Source organism: Rhinolophus sinicus, linkage group LG09, assembly GCF_036562045.2.
Source record: "Rhinolophus sinicus isolate RSC01 linkage group LG09, ASM3656204v1, whole genome shotgun sequence".
Taxonomy (NCBI): Eukaryota; Metazoa; Chordata; class Mammalia; order Chiroptera; family Rhinolophidae; genus Rhinolophus; species Rhinolophus sinicus.
The window spans coordinates 88,312,777-88,334,428 of NC_133758.1; the positions used below are offsets into that span (position 1 = coordinate 88,312,777).

The window sequence follows — 21,652 nt, forward strand, 5'->3', positions numbered from 1 at the left end:
CTTCTCTTTTAAGAGACATGGTCCAGTTATATTCACAGCTCACTGGTCACAACTTTTTTATATAGCCCCACCTAGTTGAATACTCTAATCCTTGGAGGTGGAGGTGTAACAATGAAAACTGGTGATGTGGAGCATATATTCTAGAAAAAGAAGACAACTGTAGGTAAGTAAAGATGCAGTTTTGGTGGAGTGGTGGGCATGAAGGCTACGTGGAGTGAAATTAGCGGAAGCTAGGAGGATGTGGGATTAGAGAGAATAAGTACAGTTCTCTCTCTAGGAGAAAAATGAGAATGACTTAAGCATATGTTGAAGGTAAAAAACCAGTAGAAATGGAGAGGTTGGCAATACATGGACGAGGAGAAAATTGATGGTGCAAGGGCCCAGAAGAGGAGGAACACATAGTGTCCTCTCCCACTATGTCAGCTAGAAGAAGGTAAGAATGAGTGTGAATGTAGATGTTGGGGGAAGAAAGAGAAAATAGTAGAGGGTTGTGGGAATTCCAACCTAATAATTTTAATTTTTTTTTTTGAAGTAAGAAGCAAAGTCATCTCCTGAACGTGATGGGAGGTGTTTTCCTCAGCTGTGTATAGCAGGAGCGGAAAAGGAAGAGACTTGTATTGATCTGAGGTTGCATGTGGGGATTTGGCGCTTGGGCCAAAATTATTGAGAAGATTGGCGAGATAGTGTTTCAAGTGATGAATTCTGTGGTATCTCCCCTCAGCAGTACAAGCATTTTCTTCAGCCTCCACTTTTCCAATGGCAGGAGTGAAAAGGAGCCTCAGACCTCCACAGGCCAAACTCTCCCTAAACTTATCCTCTTACCAAAACTATCTGCCTTGAAGATCATCAGGACTAAGCTCAACATCATCCACTTTTAAGCATGAACAGACAAGCAAAGCTTGCCAGACATCTGAAGAAAGCCTGTGTGAACTTTGTAACATCTGTGGCAGGACTACTCACTCAATTATGGGAGCCAGAAATCTAGAATCGTCTTTTTCCCTCCCTTAGTCAATCATCAAGCTCTGTTTACCCCACCTTCTAAATATTCCCAGAGCCACACACTTCTCTCCATCCTCACTCTCCACACTACTGGCAGTTTGGGTTACCAGCATCTCTCATTCAAATACTTATTCTATCCCTCCCTTCTCCTGAAAAACTGATCACACCACTCATCCAGTTAAAAACCTTCAACGACTCCACCAATGCCTTTAGGAAAAAGTCCATCTAAATTCACTGACCTGGTTTCGAAATGCCTTTCTGATAACAGCATCTTAAAGTTTTCCCACTTTCTCTGCTCACTCATCTGTACTCCACTGCTTCCCCACCGCTGTGCCCTCCCTACTGACCCTGCACTTGCTCTCTTCCTCCACCCTCGAAGGCTCTGTTCCAACGCTCTGTCCTGTTCCCTTTACCAGCTAACTCCACACGCATCCTTCTTGTCTCAACCTAGAGGTCCTCAAGGCGGTGTTCCTGACCTCGAAACACTAAGGTGGGCCCTTCTGTGGAGCACGATACTAGCCTCAACGAGGCATCCCTCTAACTGCCTGCTTCCTGCCGGAACCACGTCTTTTTTGTTCACTCCAGTGTCCCCAACATTCCAGAACGGTGCCAAGTACACAACATGCCGCTTAAGACTTCTTTGTGGAACGAGTGAACGAATAGATCGTGCACTAAACACCCTGGACTTTCTACTACACTGATGGCCCGCAATAAATTTTTAATGAAAATTTAAACTGATCAAATGAGCTAAAGCGTGTGACGTGCTTGAACACGGTAACTCGGCTCCGAGAAACCGCCCAGGTCCGCGTGCCCAGGATCCCGTCCGTGGGACCCGGGGCGGGGCCTGCGGGAATAGACCCGGGCGTTCGGGCGGGAGGCGGGGCTTACTGGGCAGTGACTCCGCCCCGGGGCGGTGCGACTCCCAGGCTCGCAAAGGGGCGGGGCTCGCGGGCGAGGAATTTCCCCTTTCGAGCCCGAGGCGCTGCCGCACATCCCCGAGGCGCGGCGGTGGGGTCGTGGACCCCCACAAGGTGGGCCCAAGCTCCTGGCCGCGCCGCCGCGGCCGCCATCTTGCCTGCGTCCGGACTCCCGCGGCGACCGGGCCGGAAGCGGCTGTGCGGCGGCCACGCTGCCTCCTCAGGTCGGTGAGTGCGGCCCGGGCCGAGTCTCCGCTCTCCCGAAAGGAAGGCCCGAGTCGAGGGCTCAGGAGCGCTGAGGCCCCCTTGAGGGGCACGGGAAAGCCCAGTGGAAAGGCCCGGGCGGGGGCGGACCCGGGGGCCTCGTCGGAGCCACGCGCGGGGAGTCGCGTCCCACGCTGCGGGATAACCGCGGCGGGCCTCGAAGGGAGCCTCGGAGCTGCGGGCGGCCGGAGGGCCCGCGGGGACCTCCTCGGAGGCTCTGGGGCTGCGCTGTAGCCTCTCGCGGCGGATTTGTGCGGAACTGCGTCCTCGCGGTGGACTAGAGGCTCAGCCAGGTGTCTGTAGCTTGGGAGTCGTCCTCAGATTCCTAGTTTACCCGGAATAGCAACATGCCCTCTTCTGGTTGTACTCGATCAAATATTTCTTAAAGGGCCTGTCACCCGGTTAGCTGTGTTCTCTGCATGTAGGAGTAACGAAAATTCCACAAGAGGATGAATAAAGCCTCTCACGTGTGCCACGAGCACTGACTGCTAAGTTGCCTTTGCAGGTCTTCTGTATAGCTTTAAGGGAAATTGGGATTATCAGTGCATCTCCTTGAAGATGGTGATGGTGAAATTTATTGAAACTGCTACTGTTCCTTGTCATGATCAGAAAAGTAGAAAACAACGACAAAATAAAAAGATGTGAAAGAGTCATTGGACCTTGTATACCTAGCATTAGAGACCTTCACAGTCCACATGCTATTAGTGTAAAATACACATTTGATTTGCAAGACCTGGTACCAAGAACCAAGTAAAAAGTAAAACTTCTCAATAATTTTTACGTTGATTGAATGTTGAAAAGGGTAACATTTTTGATGTGGCAGGTGAAATAAAACATTGTTAAATTTAATTCCATCAATTTCTAATTTTTCAATGTAGCTGCTAGAAAGTTCTACATCATGTGACTCACTGACGTACAGTATATCAGTTGGACAATACTATTATAGATCTCTGGTGAGGAACACAATCAACATGGCTTTTTTTTTTTTTTTTTTTTTGCTCAGAAACCATTGAGCAATTGTTAAACTGAAGGTGAGGATCTAAATATAAGCTATAATTGTGGCATATCCTACTCCTTCCTTCCCCAATTTTTCAGTGTCTCCAACATTTTAAAACATTAAATTTCAGGTATGTTTAAGGGAATCATAGTGTTATGTCTGTGTGATATGAAGAACTCATTTGATTGTCACAACTTAGCGAGATGGAGATAGCCAGCTCTATCTCTGTATTACAGTTTTGGAGTATTAAGGGACTTATTAGGGTCTAACTGATGAGTGGCTTGAAGTCTTTTGACTCCAAGTTCAATTTTCTTTGCTCTCCACCATATTCCTAGTGATCGATGTTCATGAGCCAGAATCCATCTATATTGTGTGTTGTACAGAAATACGTTTCTTCACAAGATGCTTATGGATGTACCTCTCTATTCAGGGCCAGCTTCATGGTCTATAACCTGTGCAGTCATACAAGGCCCATCATTTAGAAGGACTGGCACTTGGTTTAATGCTCTGCTGGTTTACTTTTTGAGAAAGGGGGGCCGTGTATTTTCATTTTGGGCCAGGCCTTGCAAATGATATAACGGATCTTTTCTCTATGTATTAATCTAGGACAGGAGTTGGAAAGTGTTGGACAAGAACCAAAACATCTGGTCTTCACTTTACTCCTGTGTGAAATGAGAAGGATTTGCTAGTCACTTTCTAACTCAGGTTCTGTGATTCTGTATGAGTTACTATAACCAGATTTTGCTGATGGTAATACCAGTATTTTATGTGCATACTATAAGAAATGCTGATGATTCTCCATTGAGAGTCATGTAAATAGAATATAGAATAGTTTTTAAAATCACAGCAACACTTTCTGTTGTGTAAGATGGATTTTTCTATGTGGCACTAAGTTTTCTTACCGTATATCATTCATGTGAAATATATGGTTGTGGGATGGAAACTTCAATAAAAAGTGTGCTCACTTAAGCATTTATCTTTCAGTGAGATAGGAAGATGGGCCAGATCTCAGGATACCTCCAATTTATAGGTTTCCTCTATGAGGACATGAGTATGAACCCTTGACAGTATGTTTTATCTTTTTGTTGTCTTAGCTACTTCCTATTACATGAGATGCCTCTCTTCCTTCTCATTCTTAAATTTTTAAGTTCTCTTTAAGATTGGATGTAACTTCAACAGTGGAATGCAGACTTTGTTAGACCAGTATATTGGTCTGCTTAGGCTGCCATAACAAAATACCATAGACCAAGTGGCTTAAACAACAGAAGTTAATTTCTCACAGTTCTGGAGGCTGGCAGTCTGAAATCAGGGTATCAGCATGGTCCAGTTCTGGTAAGAGTTCTCTTCCTGGCTTGCAAACAGCTGTCTTCTCACTGTGTCCGCCCATGGAGGGAGAGAATTTTGGTATCTCCTCCTCTTCCCATAAGGGAACCAGTTTAATCATATTAGGGCTCCATTCTTATGATCTCATTTAACCTAATTGCCTCCTTGAACACTCTATCTCCAGTACAGTCACATGGGGGGAGTAGGGCTTTAACGTATGAATTTTGAAAATCAGTCCATAGCAACCAGGGACCTTATTTGTCCCTGGTCACTACTGTGTTTACAGCATTTAGAACAGTGTCTAAAACATAGAAGATGCCCAGTAAATATTCACAGAGTGTATGAAAGACAGTTCATTAGAGTGATCCTCTCTTAGGGTAACTCACTGTGGGCTCTTGCTCATCATTGGAACCGGTTATGACAGTGGACACGTTTGCTCTCGGCTGGAGCTAGCCTCTACTAAGAAGGGTAATGGCTAGAAAAAGCATGAGGAGATTGATAAAACTTGGAGATAGCAGTGTGAGAAGTATCAGAGGGAGCATTTAACAAATGCATTCATTTAACAAATTATTAAATATCTACTAAGGGTCTAACTGCTAGGTACTAGAGGTACAAATGGAGAGCGAAAGATATTTTACCTGCTCTTATGGAGCTTATAATCTTGTAGGAGAGACAGAGAGGGTGATTCAAGGAAAGTGATACTGATCAATGAGATTATATATCTAAGTACCCAGATGCAGACTGGGGAGGGATAAAGGATGGTTGATGTCAAGCTTGAACAGGTGTTAACTTGGCCAAGAAGGGAGGGAAGAATGATCCAACCAAAGGGAACAACATTTGCAACGATGTGATGGGGGCGTTTTACGTTCTAGGAATTGAAAAGAAGGACAGTGTAGCTAGAACACAGTTAGCAAGGAGGAGAATGATACGCCTTGAGGCCGGAGCAGTAGATTGAGGCCACAACATTTAGAGTTTCATAGGTTATATTGAAGATTTGGAACTCTGTCCTAAGAGTAGTTAGAAACCATTACAGGGGTTTAAGTAGGGGTTGGATAACCTGCTTAAGTTTGTTATTTTAAAAAGATTACTGTAATATAAAGATGAATTTCGTAAAGGCCAGAGTGGGAAGATGAATGAAACAATTGCTGAACCAGCAACACAGGCCAAACATGTTGTATACTTTAATTTCTTATGGAGTTAGTCTGCAGAGGCATGAGACTCACAGCCTGAGTGGAGGAAAAAACACAGTAAATAATTGGGTTGATCTAGAGTGAAGAAAGGGAAAACCAATGTGGCAAGGAAGTGAAGAAATCGAGTGTGCTAGTAAGGACATAATTGAAATGATTGATCTTGGACCCTAGAACTGTTAAGGAAGAAAATAAGCCAGCATAAGAAATCTTAGAGGTTTTTCCCAGTCATCCAACTTTTATGAGTCTATTGAAATACTAGACTGATAATTCCTGACAAACTTTTAATACAAGATCAAAAAGTAAAGCGACTATGTTTGAGTTGAATTTATTTAGTATATCTTTATTAAGAGTCCATGCTAGAGAGATGAAGGAACCATAGTTTCACCCTTTAAGAACTGACAACACAGTTGTACAGATACCAATTGCTATGAAGATTGTAAATATTTTTGTATTTTTTTAATCTACACTGTAACCTCTAGCCAGATTTGGTTAGAAACTTACATTTTTATAAGTAGCTTTTATTATTAAAATACCATTTTAACATAGCTATTTTTAGTTTTTACTGAAACTACTAGAATATCTTTTCAAAAATTCAATTTTAATACTTAAAGTTTATGGAATTGACAACTGAAAGAACCGCTAATGATCGCTTCAATTTCACAAAGTGTGGTGTGTGTACCACTGGTCATAAAAAGGATGATTTTAGATAAAACAATCAAGCGTTTTTAATAGTTATATACTTATTTTAATGTATATTAGAAAAATATGTACTTAGCATGTCATACCTATGATTCATGGACTTTATGAGGAGGTTAAAAGTGATTTTCAGATTTTAAGAATGAGCCAATTTAAAGAAAAATATTAAATAACCGCACAGGTGGTACATGAATGACTGAAGCTTGAGAACACTATCTAAACCAGCTCTTATGTTGTATAGGTGAGAAAACAAAAGGAATCCCAAACACAAATGCCTTTCCAAGTCATGTAGCTAATATATGTCAGAGCTAAGAATAGAGCTCAACACATTTTAGTGTATAATATATTGTACCATAGGACTGCTTCATATTGTTGAAAGTTGAGGAAGAGACCTCTGTCTTACTAGTGGCATTGTACTTTAAATCTTCATTGTCCATTATGGTGGCCATATGTGGCTATTTATATTAAAATTAAATTTAAGATTTGTCTTAGCCATATTTTCATTGCTCACTGACTCACATGTGACTAGTAGCTACCATATTCGACAGTACATATGTAGAACATTTCTGTCATTGCAGAAATTTCTAGTGGATAGTACTGATCTAAACTATTGCTTAGGAACATGATTCGTAAGTCTTTAAAATTTTACCCTCTTTGAAGGGATGATACGCGTTAATTTGATCACCATACTGAAATTATTTTCACCCTAAGGTTAAATTGAAGGCACTAGTAACAGTGCAATGAAAATAATTGATCATGGGAAGTAAAGCCAGAATGGAGTTCTCAGATTCCTACCAGCTTATCTTATTGGAGGAGGTCCTTATTTTCCTCTTTTTATCAATAAATATTATATTGAATTCACAGTAGAAAGAGAAGCGATATAAATCCAGAGTATATACACATTTTAAGAGGTGTTATCTTAAAATGTGTATAAATTGTACCTCTGGTATACTGATAAAATGCAAAACAGAGGACCTCTATAAAGAATTTCCTGACTTTCTGAATAGTTTATTCAACCGAGAATTATATTTTGTTAACATTGTAAACTTTTTATTTTTAAACAGATATTCAATGAATGGACCTGCGTGGACACTTTAAACACATCAATAAACATGAGTGGTACCAAACCTGATATATTGTGGGCACCACACCAAGTTGATAGATTTGTTGTATGTGACTCAGAACTCAGCCTCTATCATGTGGAATCTACTGTGAATTCAGAACTCAAAGCTGGATCTTTACGTTTATCTGAAGACTCTGCCGCTACATTACTATCAATAAATTCAGATACACCCTATATGAAATGTGTTGCCTGGTATCTCAATTATGATCCTGAATGTCTCCTAGCAGTTGGACAAGCAAACGGTCGAGTTGTACTTACCAGTCTTGGTCAAGATCATAACTCAAAGTTCAAAGATTTGATTGGAAAAGAATTTGTTCCAAAACATGCACGGCAATGCAATACTCTTGCATGGAATCCATTGGATAGTAACTGGCTTGCTGCTGGTCTAGATAAACATAGAGCTGATTTTTCAGTGCTGATTTGGGACATCTGCAGCAAATATACTCCTGATATAGTCCCCATGGAGAAAGTGAGACTTTCAGCCGGTGAAACTGAAACAACATTAGTAACAAAACCACTTTATGAATTAGGACAGAATGATGCTTGTCTCTCTCTTTGTTGGCTTCCACGGGACCAGAAGCTTCTCCTTGCTGGTATGCATCGTAACCTAGCCATATTTGATCTTCGGAATACAAGCCAAAAGATGTTTGTAAATACAAAAGCTGTTCAGGGGGTAACAGTAGACCCATACTTCCATGATCGTGTTGCTTCCTTCTATGAAGGTCAGGTGGCAATCTGGGATCTTAGGAAATTTGAGAAGCCGGTTTTGACTTTGACTGAGCAACCAAAGCCGTTAACAAAAGTAGCCTGGTGTCCAACTAGGACTGGTCTACTTGCCACTTTAACAAGAGATAGTAATATTATTAGATTATATGATATGCAGCACACACCAACTCCCATTGGGGATGAAACTGAACCCACAATAATTGAAAGAAGCGTGCAACCTTGTGACAATTACATTGCTTCCTTTGCTTGGCATCCAACAAGTCAAAATCGAATGATAGTTGTAACTCCCAACCGGACAATGTCTGACTTCACTGTTTTTGAAAGGATATCTCTTGCCTGGAGCCCAATTACATCTTTAATGTGGGCTTGTGGTCGTCATTTGTATGAATGCGCAGAAGAAGAAAATGATAATTCTTTAGAAAAAGATATAGCAACCAAGATGCGCCTTCGGGCTTTATCAAGGTACGGACTTGATACAGAACAGGTGTGGAGAAACCACATTTTAGCTGGAAATGAAGATCCACAGCTCAAGTCACTCTGGTATACTCTGCACTATATCCTTTGTGTTGTGAATTTGCGATGAATCGGGTAGAAATGTTCTTGATGTTTGCTGACAGGTCAGTTTATGCTGTATGTTTTATATGCAAATACAAGTTACATAACACTAAAATTATAAAACAGAATTGTTTAAAACTGCTGAACTTGAAATACTGCTTTGCAGATTGTGTAGGAGGAAGAGAGAATCTCTACAATATTATAGAATAGAACCACCTTATTTGCACTGACGCCTATTATGAATTGGCTCCAAATAAAAAATAAGTTTAGCTTTGAAATAATTTTATTATGCATCATCACTAGTATTTCCTATGCATTTAAATACTTATGAAGCAGTATACAGAAGATATGGATCAGAAATCTCCAGGAAACAAAGGATCATTGGTTTATGCAGGAATTAAATCGATTGTAAAATCATCTTTGGGTAAGAAAATTTCATTTTCTGAAATATGTTTATAATTTTTGTACTCTTATTTTTTCCCCATTATTTAGTTATTTCAGGATAGTGTACATAGTCTCTCTTCTTTTTTTTTTTTTTGCTTTCTGATTAGATATTTTAATGAATTGAGTTAAATTGAGTTAAATGCGTAATTGTTTTAGATTTTGTATCCAAAATCCTTTTTGGAGTGAATCTTGGTCCTTTGAAGTGATATTAACTTTCTAAATCCATTCATTTATTTAATGTTATTTTTTTTAAAGACCTACGAGTACTTTGAGAGGTATTACATTAGATGATTTATAGGATCCTGGTTGTTTGTATCAAAGTATTTTGCGTCTATAAAAACTAAATAAAAAGATTTCTAATTGAAGGAGATCCCTTTTTATTTTGCTGCCTGCTTTCACTCAGCTATCTAATGGCAAGGTCTACATAACTATGACATGAAGTTTGATCTTACCTAAAGGAGCCTTATTACCCGAATAGTCCTTGATGGTGGAATGAATGTGTGAATTAATGTAGGACTGAAATTGATAAACTATTCAAGAATAAAATAAAGATGACAAAAGAGCTAAACTTACTATTTTTTTCACTTCCTTTTTAAACCAGTTATTCTTATTGGAATGAGATTGTGGATTATGTTATAATCACCTTCCCAACCTAGGATTTGGTATCTAGTTTTTGATAGCAATCAAATTTGGGCCTATATCAAGCTACTGGAAAAGTAGTTCACATTACTTAGTCAAAGAGTGGTGATAGAAGTAGTGAATTCAACTTGGTTTTTAATACAACTTTCATAAATACTATACAAATAATACCAAGGACTTTCAAATTACTTTCGTTCACATGGCTGAAGATGCAGTAGACTATTTCATTTTGGTGTTCTCTCATTAGCTCTCCACCAAAAAAGTAACTTTTATTATAAATAATAAAATGAATGCGTTCAATTAGAAACTAATTTTTTGTTAATGTAAGTAAAAGGGCAGATAGACTGTATTACTCTTGTAAATAAACCTGAATGCCATGGTTCATGATTTTAGAACCACTGCTGCTGCTGCAAAGAAAAAGAATTAAACACCAAGTTTATAGAATTTTTGGTATTTTAGCTATCTAGTAGGTCAGGCCACATTGCATTCTCTATTATTCTGAGGTTAATTATTGTTTTGTTATATTTTGATGTATTTTAAGGAAAAGCCAACAAATTGCCTTGAGGAAGAGCAAGGGGAAAATGGAATATCTATGTGTTTCTGGTGCAGTAGAGACAAACTGAGTCAAAAGTAGTCTTCACCCAGACTGAAAAAGACTACTGTTGGAAAGATTTCCTCATTGCTAGACTTTCAGCTTTTGTTGGGTTTGGTTTATATACAGAGGGTGCCAAAAATATGTATACACATTTTAAGAAAGGAAAACTTTTAAAATTCTAATAATATATACCAATAACAAAAGATGAATACAAGTCACGTTTGACTTCTGCAATTACAAGCAGTGCTCAAAGTGGTTACCATCAGCGTCCAGACAGTTCTGATTATGGCAAACTACTGCTTGAGCACCATTGACCAAAGTGTCCACTCGTATGCATGTTTTTGGCACCCCAGTATTTTTGTTTCTACAACCTGAAAGCAATAAGTTGAACAAAGACTGTCAAAATGACACTTCTAGGTTTTAATCTTTTATCCTGTACCATGGGAAATCCAAGGAAAGATGTTGAAGAATAGTGACAATTTGATTTGTGTTTTAGAACTGTCACTCTGTGAGGAATGAATTGAAAAAGACCTAGACTGATAGCAGGGAGGTCAGATAGAAGCCACAGTAATCAGGCAAAATATGGTAGTGTTCTTACCAAACTTAGTGGCAGAGGAACTAGAGAAAGGTGGATAAATTAGAGATTGAGACAAAATTTAATGATTAATCAGATAAGGGGGATTGAGGAGAAGGAAAAGTGAAAGTGTACATATATTTAGCCTAGGAAACTGGATTAATACTGGCATCAGTTAATTAGATAGGAATAACATACAAGTAGGAAGAGTACATTTGAGAAGAGAAAAAGAGTTTATTTTGGAGTAAGTTGAATTTGAGACAGCTAGATGGAGATGTCTAGTGGGAAAGAAATTTCGAGTAGGTTAAAGCAGTGAAGTCATCCATTTTAAATAATTCTTTCAAAGAAGTTTGGCTACATGTAGGGGGCTAAAAAGATACTAGTAATAGCAGCAGGTGAATCTGGGATCAAGGGAGGGCTTTTGTGTTGCTTTGTTTTGTTTTTAACATGGGATTGATTGAAGCATGTTTAAATACTGATATGAGGAACCCCATAGAAAGGTTGAAGATGCAGAGAAAAAGGAATGGAGAGCAAAATTCTTAAGAATGGTGGGGAATGGGATCCAGAGCTTTAAATAGGAGGAAATACACCTTCTCTATTAGCCAGAGGGGTTGTTTATGGTTTAATGACCAGAGGCTGAGGTGTTTTCCACCTGATGACTTCTATTTTCTCAATGTAGTAGGTTTGCTTGTTGAGAAAGAGCAGGGAGGTTGTGGAGAGAAGATACGGAGAAGAAGAGAGAAAATTGTCTTGAAAAACTTGGGAAGATTGTGGGGCAATGTTGTTTTACCAGACGAAAGAATAAAGGACAATGGGGCAAGAGAATGATTCATTTGTTGGTCCTTGGGATCTAACTTGGATAAGGAGGAAAATGACAGGAGAAGACTGGTAAGTAAAAATATTAGTGGGCAAGAGATTGTGAGGTTGAAGAATATAGAAGTGAGATTTCTGGAAGGCTTTAGAGGTCATGTTAGAAAGTGGCTTTTTTGGAGGAGGAACAATTTTGCATGTGTTTATGAAAGCTGAGTGGGTAAAGTCTTGGAGGTGTTGACCACTGGAGATAAAGAAGCAAAAGAATGAAGAGGCTAGTTTATTTTATTTTGTTTTTAAATATTTTTTTATTTTTCAATTACAGTTGGCAAACTAATATATTAGTTTCAGGTGTACAACACAGTGATTTATATAAGACATTTATATTAGAAATTTATGTAACTTATGAAGTGATCATCCTGGTAAATGCAGTACCCATCTGACGTCGTACATAGTTATTACAATGCTCCTGACTATATTCCCCATGCTAAACTCTACATTCCCATGATTATTTTTAACTACAAATTTGTACCTTTTAATCCCCTCCCCCGAGTCCACTCCCCAGTCCGGCAACCATCTAAATGCTCTCTGTATCTATGAGCTTATTTCTGTTTTGTTTGTTCATTTATCCTGTTCGTGAGGAGGCTAGTTTATTGAGGGGACTAAGTGTTGAAATCACCAGGATAAGGAGAATGCACACTCTTAGGGTATGTCTTGTACCATCTTGTAGAGTAGTTTTCACACAGCTGTCAATAGGTATTATCTCTTCCTTTAAAATGGCAGAAATTTGTATAATAGATTTTGGTCAGATTTCTATCCAACATGAGGAGGAAAATATTTTTCATACTTAAATGGTAAACTTTGATCTAGAGAACTTGGCTGTTCATAATTACTTTAAGGAGCAAAATAGTTAGGATTTAGTGTTTTTAACAAAATGTTCTTATAAACACTGGATAATTTTACTGCTTTGTTATTACATAGATGTAAAAATGCAAAAAATTAATATCTACAAATAGCATAGTGTCTTATTGCTTGGTATAGTATAAAACAAAATTTAAAAAATCTTTAAATGTTTAAGTGAACTTGTTTCTCTTGCAACCATCAGTAAGATGTTGATCCCATTATTTATTTATAGGGCAGTGTCAAATGTAGGGGATACAGTTTTGTCATTTTAGTATTTATTGCATCACATGCGTAAGTGGATTTTAAATTTTTTCAGAGATTTATTAAAATCATATTTAATAATTTATTTTTAAAAGTTCAAATACAGGTTTATTTCCTTCAGTAATAAAATAGGGTTCATATTTGATTACTGAATATTAAAAAAATTCATACATGTTAAAAATCATAATATGACTATACACTTAAAGACCCACAATAATATCGCATTGCTTATTTGATAACCCTGATTACCTGCCTAGTTATAAAGCAGGAAGAAGGTCTCTGAGCAGCTCAAATTTTCCACCTCATAGCAATGAACTCTTTGGATTTATATATATTGATCTCTGTTGTATTTCATGATACAATTTCTATAAAGTAAAAACTCTTAAGCTGAAATATTATTAAACTGTGAGGAATTATGTGAAAAATAAATTGCTGCTTTTTGTCCACCTGTTTAAAGTTTTTATTATTACCATGAATTAAATGTCAGCATTGAATCCAAAATTTATAGAGGAGATACGAAAATAAATACCTTACAGTACATCTGCAGCTTGTTCTGCCTGAAATTTAATGACTGCATTCTATCTAAACAAATTAAATTCATTATTCAGAAAAGTAATGTTTTGTTTAATTTTTAATGTGTTTCATTAACTTTGTCATTTAATTATTCCAAGTTTTCTCATAGTTCTTAAAATTTCACCTTCAGAAGCTAAAAGTGATTTTTGTCTCGACTGACTTTCCTCATGGTTGCAAATAGAGCAGCATTTGTCTTTGTTTTGCTCAGCTGGGGGGTTCTTTTAAAGAAAACTTCTTTTCAGAAGTCTCCACCTAAGTCCTTAACCTGCATTGGCAACAGTTTCCAATAGTAAGGTTAAAAATAAATAATTTTAAGTGTAATTATTTATTTTTAATTTCCAAAATTTTACAAATAACTCACCTTGAAACGTTTTCATAAAGCAATGGTATATAGTTTAAAGTATGTCCTAACATGAATAATGTAGACTTTTACCACAATCAAATATCATGTAATGAAACAAGTTATTTTAAAAGTTGAATTAGATATGATGGAGAATTGGGGCTTTTGCTGTGTAATAATTTTACTTTTTCCAAGTATTTAGATTAAACGAATTTCTATAAATAATGCTTTGCATTCTATATATATATATATATATATATATATATATATATACACACACATACATATATATATAAAAGATATATTTGACTTGCAAAGACGATTTAATTTTTAATATTTTCTCATTTTTGATTGTGTTCATCTCTTTAATGCCTTGATCAGACTGAGTATATTAGCTGGAAGTCAATTTTGGACAGTATATTTGTTTTCTACAATTTGCATATATTATTGCATTATTTCCATGGGTCCAGCTTAATTGGGGCCTCTGTTTAGGGTCTCACAAGGCTAAAATGAAGGTGTTGGTCAGGCTTTGTTCTTTCCTGGAGTTTGGAGCACTCTTCCAAGCTCATATGGTTGGCAGAATTGGTTCCTTAAGGTTGTAGAACTGAGGCTTGCTGGCTGTTGGCCAGGGCCTGCCCTCAGCTCCTAGAGGCTGCTTACACTTCCTTGCCACATGGCCTTCTCACAGACCCTCTTGCAACATGGCAGTTTTTACTTCCAGTCCAGCAGGAGAATCTCTCTCCTTATCTCTAGTCTCTCTTTTTTAAAGGATTCATCTGGTTAAGTCAGGCCCACCCAGGATAATCTCTCTCTTATTAACTCAGAAACAACTGAGTAACAACCTTAAGTACATCAGCAAAATGCTTTCACTTGTACTATATTCTGTTATTTAGAAGCAAGTCACAGATTCCACTTGTACTCAAGTGGAGGGGGTTTATACAAGTGCATGGTTACCAGGGCCAGGAGTCTTGGAGCCTGTCTTACAATTCTCTACCACAGACAAGTCGAGTTATTTCTTAAAACCTGTTTTTTGTTATTGATCTAGTTATTTACAAATATGAAATTACTGTATTATATGTAATTATATAAATGTAGAATTACTGTAAATTACAAATGTCAATTAATAAAAGACATTTGTAATGTTGGACATCCTTGCTGCCAACTATCTAATTCAGTTTACTCTGAAAACTCTTTTTTGTTAAAATAACAACAGATAATTACATTAATGACCATTTCAATGATAAAACTTTCTAGAACATTTAAGAATTTGAGTTGCAATTTAATAGAGTCCTTAAGTTTTATCTTTATTTGCTTCACTTTTATTTGTCCCCAAGTGTCATCCTAAGTGAGATTATACTGCTGTTAAGAACAACTGCCTTGATTGCAATCTAAATAATCCTACAAGAATTATTTAGATTTCTTATGAAACGTGAATGAGACTATAAAGTCTCCTGATTTAGTAAAGGGGGGGGGACTTTAAATCACTCCTGTTGTATTTTAGTTTTAGTACTTACCTTAAACTTTCAAAGTACTTTGATGTTTATGATCTAATTTATATATGTGTATGTAGGTAGGTAGGTAGGTAGGTATGTATATACATACATAGAAAATCAGACAGAAAGTAGGAGAGGGAGAAAGAGAGCATCTACCGGATGGATCTCAAGCACTGTGGATATACCTTTCAAATAAAACAGACAAGATGCCTGCCCCTTTGGAGCTCATGTTCTACTAGGAGAGATGAGACTGAAAAATGGTTTAATAAAATGTGGGAGCTTATGTTAGTGCTAAAGGAAATAGAGGAAACAATGGTAAGTTAGATAATAGCAGGTGGCACCCTATTTTAGATTAGTTGGTCAGGGAGGCATCTCTGATGCAGTGACTCAGCTTAGCCCATTGAGCTTTGACTTATTCTAGTAGCTCTTTCAGATAGTTCAAGACACTGTCATATTTAGCAACGTGTAAAATATGTTTTGCTTGTAGCGTATTTTATATTTATGCTGTCATAACGTTATAACTGAGAAGTCGAATATTCAAAATCTGTTGTTGAAATATTTCTCTGTAAAACTGACATTTTCTAAATATATTTCAAAAATAATAAATAATAAAGCAATTAACATAAAAATGTTTCTCGTTTTAGGAATGGTGGAAAGCACCAGACATAATTGGAGTGGGTTGGATAAGCAAACTGATATGCAGAATTTAAATGAAGAGAGAATCTTAGCTTTACAGCTTTGCGGGTGGATAAAGAAAGGAACAGATGTAGATGTTGGGCCATTTTTGAACTCCCTTGTTCAAGAAGGGGAATGGGAGAGAGCTGCTGCTGTGGCATTGTTCAACTTGGATATTCGACGAGCAATCCAAATCTTGAATGAAGGGGCATCTTCAGAAAAAGGTATTAGGTTATATTCTAAGATACTTGGCAGTTCATAGAATCCTTTAAAGAAAAGATACTGATAATTTTCAAAAATCTACTCAATATATTTATGTAAATTTTTTGAAAAAAATTAACATGGAACTGTATAAAAGTAAATTTTAGCCCATCTCTTTAGTTTATGCCTCGGTTTAAGTCTATAAAAATGAAAGTATGTTATAATTGTCATTTTAATAATGTGAGGAATACTTGTGTCCATTTTCAAAGTTTTTTCTTTTAAAGATACCTCACATACATTTTAAAAATGTATTGTCTTGGAAATTAGAACTACTTTAGTTTGCAAGCATTTTTATGGCGAACATTTGAGCACATTTTATACTTTATCTTTTGGCTAATTTTTGATTGACGTTTAGGAAACTGTATAACTTTTAGTTAGACTGATAGAGATTCTTATAAAAATGATATTTTGATCTGCAAAATGCTTCTATGTGAGTCTGGTGATTTAAACGTAGTTTCCATTTAATATTTTCTAAGAAGGAAGAAACAGATGTAATAAAGTTTTTACTTTAACATTTTGCAGAATACTCTCAGAATAAGTCTTATTCCAGAAATTCAGTTTTTTTCTTACCTGGAATATTTCGCTTGGAAATACTTAAGATGTATATAGCTATCGATTTTTAATACACCTAGCAAATTATTTCTGAGTATTCAAAATACTTAATTCTTATTTGCTGGTCCATTTTGAAACCTTTACAGTTCTGTTATAGAGAAAAATATGTCTTGCCCAGATTGGCCTCTTTTCCTTCACTTTTGCTATAATTTAAATGTAAGTAAGGCTTCTGCATTTGAGATTGCAATAGAAGACATATGGTGATGGAAAAAAGAATTGCTATTTGAAGCCATTTCTTAATTATAATTTTGCTACAACCTGTCATGTGTACCTGGAATATTTGTGTTAGATTTGAACATCGCTACTAACAGTAGGGGAAAAGTATCTTTCCACTGATTTTAATAATTTGGTTAAGGTCTGAAGAAAAGGTTTCCCGGAGTCGAATATTCCTTTCCATGTGGAAATAAATTGTTCTAAGCAGATTCAAAGAAGATAGTCCTTTATTTTTGTTTCAATCATTAAAGACTTTAACAGAGTAGGCAGAGAGAGCAAGCACAAAGTAAATTGGGGAAAGTGTTTATATAAATGAAGAACAAGGCTATTAAAACATAAGGTGGGAAATGCTGTTTTATTTGGAAAAGAAAGACAATGATTAGGATCAGGAAGCAATAAGAAAGCTGCTAAATAAATGCGGAAACTACTTAAGAGTAAAAGTTAAAGGTGAATTTAGTTTTCTTTTGAAGCTAAACTTGTAAGGCTAGAAAGCCATGGGGCTGACACCAGGTTAACAGCTTAGCAGCAGCAATATGAACTTCTGAGAACAAATGTTTAAAAAACTATTGGTAACAAATGTTTTGTTGCGAATGTGTCTAAATACAATTCTGTGGTAATTCTGTTAGTTTTATCCTAGAAATTAAAAGTATAATAAGAATGCTGAAATACTGGCTTTCAGCACCTTCTAGTTGAAACATATACGTAAATATGTGCGTTATATATTTAGGAATCAGAAGACAAAATGATTTTGAAAATTGCAGTTCTGAGATACATTTATATTTGTTGTCAACACTTTGAAATACCTCAACTAACATAAATTATCTTATTGATAAAGTTGGCAATGATTCTGGTAGGATGGCTTTGCTTCATTTAGGCCCTGAGCAATAGCATGCTATGTAAGAACCTGCCTGGAATGAGGACTTGAAAATTAAAGATGTGCTTGTCCTGCACAGGGTTTGTAATATGGGCAAAAGTTTTGTAAGAATGGAAATTTTTGCTTATGGTCCTTTCCAAAATTCCAGTCTGAATTGAAACTTATTCTGGAGGTCTTAATTTTTCTCTGGGTAAAAGCCACCCTCTCTGATCTTTATTTGTTTATAGTTTAAGAACTGAAAGAGATACTAAGCTTTTGATCACTTTGATTAGCTGGCTGTTTTTAATATGCAGGTGATCTGAATCTCAATGTGGTAGCAATGGCTTTATCAGGTTATACAGACGAGAAGAACTCCCTTTGGAGAGAAATGTGCAGCACTCTACGATTACAGTTAAACAACCCGTATCTCTGTGTCATGTTTGCATTTCTGACAAGTGAAACAGGGTCTTATGATGGAGTATTGGTAAGCTAATTTCTGTTTTGTAAGGCTCTCCTTTTAAGATAGGTGTCTTTATTTAACTTTGTTAAAATTTTCAAATGTCTCTTTGCATAAAATATTGTTAGTTTGGATGCATTTTCTGTTATTTAAAATAAAGTATCCAAAACATTTTTTGACCAACTCTTCTTGAATGTGATTCTCAAACTACAACTAGTTAGTTGACAGCAAACTGAACTTGATTTTTAAAATAGTTTTAGTAGTGTAATTTACAGACACAGAAGGAATATGATTTTACCTGTTCACTTAAAAACTGAGTTCTAGAATTTAATAGCTATATAAATATAAATTTTATATTGAAATAAAATTTTAAAAATATGTTTCTTGTTTTTGTTAAGTAAACCAACACATGATCAGTTATGGTCAGGATGACCATATATATCTTGTCTGAGTATTTGTCAGTCTCAGACATGCTCTAGTTTGGAAGATAAATTGTATGATCACACTACTTATGGTGGACTATTTCATTTTTGTCATTATTTAGTCTTTTTATTGCTACTTTTTCCTTGTGTGCTTTAATCACCTATGACCACAATTACTAAATAAGTTCCTTATCACAGAGTTGGGAAAGAAAGAATAAAGTGAGATTTGCTTATCAGTTTTTGTTACTGTTTTAAGCTTCATTTTAGTACCGCAACTTTCTTTGCACTGTTGGGCTTCTTTCTAGCACTGAGAAGAGCTTTCTAACATGAAAGTTATTTTTATGTTTGTCATTATAGCATTTTTTATAATTGTTTTAATAATCTAATAATTAATTTAAATGTCAGTCCCTAAGAATTTTTTTAAAACATGTATTTTGTTGAGGTATTTTAGTGAAAATTTTAATAAATGTTAGTGTTTATTTGGAAATTTCTTAGTTTATATATTTTGTCCATTAATATTAATAAATTACTATTGAACTTTTCCAACAACTTCAAATTAACATCCAAGAGTATGTTGGGGTTATTTTTGTTTTTACTATTAGTACTTTTTGTTAAATAGAAGACCTTAAATGTTGCATCTTGAAGAAATCGATATTTTCAGGATATGCTAGAGAAAGAAGACTAGAAAAAGACGTGGATTGTTCACATTTTAAATTGGTAGAGAAGTACATTCTCTATTAAATTCTGTATTTTAAATTAGATGATCTATTATAAATCCTCTTCCTATACCTAAATTTTGGTTACTAGGTAAGGGGTAGCTAATCTTGAGTATGAAGTTCATATTTCCAAACTATTTTAAGAGTGTACTTAATTACACTTTATGTGTAAATAATTATTAATATTGTTCTTTTAAAAAATTGTTGAGTTGCAATAATCTAGTGAAAATCAGAACATAAAGGCCTGAGTTTTTTCTCTGTCACAGTTACCTTAGCTAGTCAGTTAACTTTTGGGGATTTTAGTTTTCTCAGCTATAAAATAGGACAGATAATTATTTATAACTCTTCCCAGATCAAAAATTTTAACACCTGCAACTGAATCTAAAAGTTAAGTACAGTTTGTATCAAACATGTTCCTTCTTTATGGCAGAACCATATTTTATATTTGTGAAAACACACTAGGATAGGTATCAGCTGAAGTAGTCATATGTTTAAAAGAGGAAAACTATATTTTATAGAATGACTTCCATAGAAATAGAATTTTTTCCACCTTTAAACTATGTTTCACTTATCACAAAATTAATTGTACCTTTGTACATTCATAAACATTTTTCAAAATAATGTTTTATAACGTTGACAAGTATACAGAAATTTAAGTATTTATCTTAATGCCTCTGAAAATTTTGCCACAAACCACCTATTGAATAGTATTTTACTATAGCCACAAAATTGTGCTTATTCATTTATAAGGGTGTATTTTTAAATTTATCACTTTGTTTTAGCAACATGTATTGAATTTCTTTCTAAATTCAGTGCTGGTATATTAAAACTGGTATATTCAAGTAGTAATTCACCGATTTCCTGACTTGTTAACTTAGCAAAAGAAAGATTTTCTGTTTCCCCAAAATTAGTTTCTATAATGGGAGGGTTACATGGCATCTTAAATTTGATAAACTGTACATTCATTGCATATATTTTCTTTTGGAGTTATATATAAGATGGAACTGGAATTTTTCATAACTGATTTGGTCAGTATATAAGAGGTAAATTTTTACTTTGTAAGAAGAATAACCTTAGCAGTGAGTTTCCTGAGAGTTACATTAAGAAGGCATCTTAGGGGATTAATGGTTCTGCCAGTATTATACACAATAACTTATTAATGCCTTTGAAAATAAAATTACATACTGTATATATAAAATATTTAGTCTTCAGAAATTTAAAACTCATAGCACCTACAAGTAACTCCTTGCTTTTTCTCTTCTCTTCAGTATGAAAGCAAAGTTGCTGTACGTGACAGAGTGGCATTTGCTTGTAAATTCCTTAGTGACAGTCAGGTAAGAACTGATTTAATTTCATATTTGAAGTGATTCATATTTGCTGTTACTGAATTAAGAAACTTATCCTTACATATAAATATGTATATGTGAGATGTATATAAAATTCTTCTAAAAAGTAAATAATCTCTGTTAGGTCAAGATATTGTAAATGTGTATCATAATTAAATTTACTTTTTTAAGAATGATGACTTAATGTTTTAGTTTATTTCTGCTTTTGGCAGTGAGATTGGTCAATAGATAAAGATGTTAAACTCACCTCTTAGGGATGCTATAAAAGGATTCCTTTGTTTTCTAATACAATATACAGGTACTGAATACATGTGATTTTATATATATTATATATATATATATCATTATATATAGTGATAAAATGTGCTAAGTACTATAGTAATGAGAAAGTGCTAGGGGAATACAGAAAAATCTTGCCTAGAGTTTGGGGTGGAATGAAGTCAGGGAAGACCTTACAAGAGATGGTTATTTTTGATAATCTTGAATTCCTTTCAATTCTTTGATTGTATTGTATCCTACTATAGTAGCAAGAACTTTGCAAAATAATGAGAACAATTTTCTTTACATTTAAAATAGTAAAACCTCTATGGTTCTTTTATAGAATAATTATGAAAACATAGTACATGTCTTGTCTTTTAAAAAATATATATTTTAAATGATCATGGATGCTACATT

General features: G+C 35.6%; 1 protein-coding gene across 3 annotated transcripts in view; it reads left to right on the forward strand.

Moving 5' to 3' along the window:
- The first annotated feature begins 1,944 nt into the window (after positions 1–1,944).
- MIOS (meiosis regulator for oocyte development) overlaps positions 1,945–21,652 on the forward strand; it is a 31,408-nt gene continuing 11,700 nt past the window's right edge. Inside the window, exons 1-6 of one of the 3 annotated variants that reach the window (XM_074340765.1) lie at positions 1,945–2,144; positions 7,451–8,789; positions 9,116–9,214; positions 16,067–16,321; positions 18,351–18,520; positions 20,900–20,965. In XM_074340765.1, the coding sequence (XP_074196866.1) occupies positions 7,499–8,789; positions 9,116–9,214; positions 16,067–16,321; positions 18,351–18,520; positions 20,900–20,965 (1,881 nt within the window). In that variant the 5' untranslated portion in view covers positions 1,945–2,144; positions 7,451–7,498. Of the gene's footprint in view, positions 2,145–4,102; positions 4,510–7,450; positions 8,790–9,115; positions 9,215–16,066; positions 16,322–18,350; positions 18,521–20,899; positions 20,966–21,652 lie in introns of those variants that run through there. The other 2 variants (XM_019729775.2, XM_019729777.2) reach the window with 2 other exon arrangements.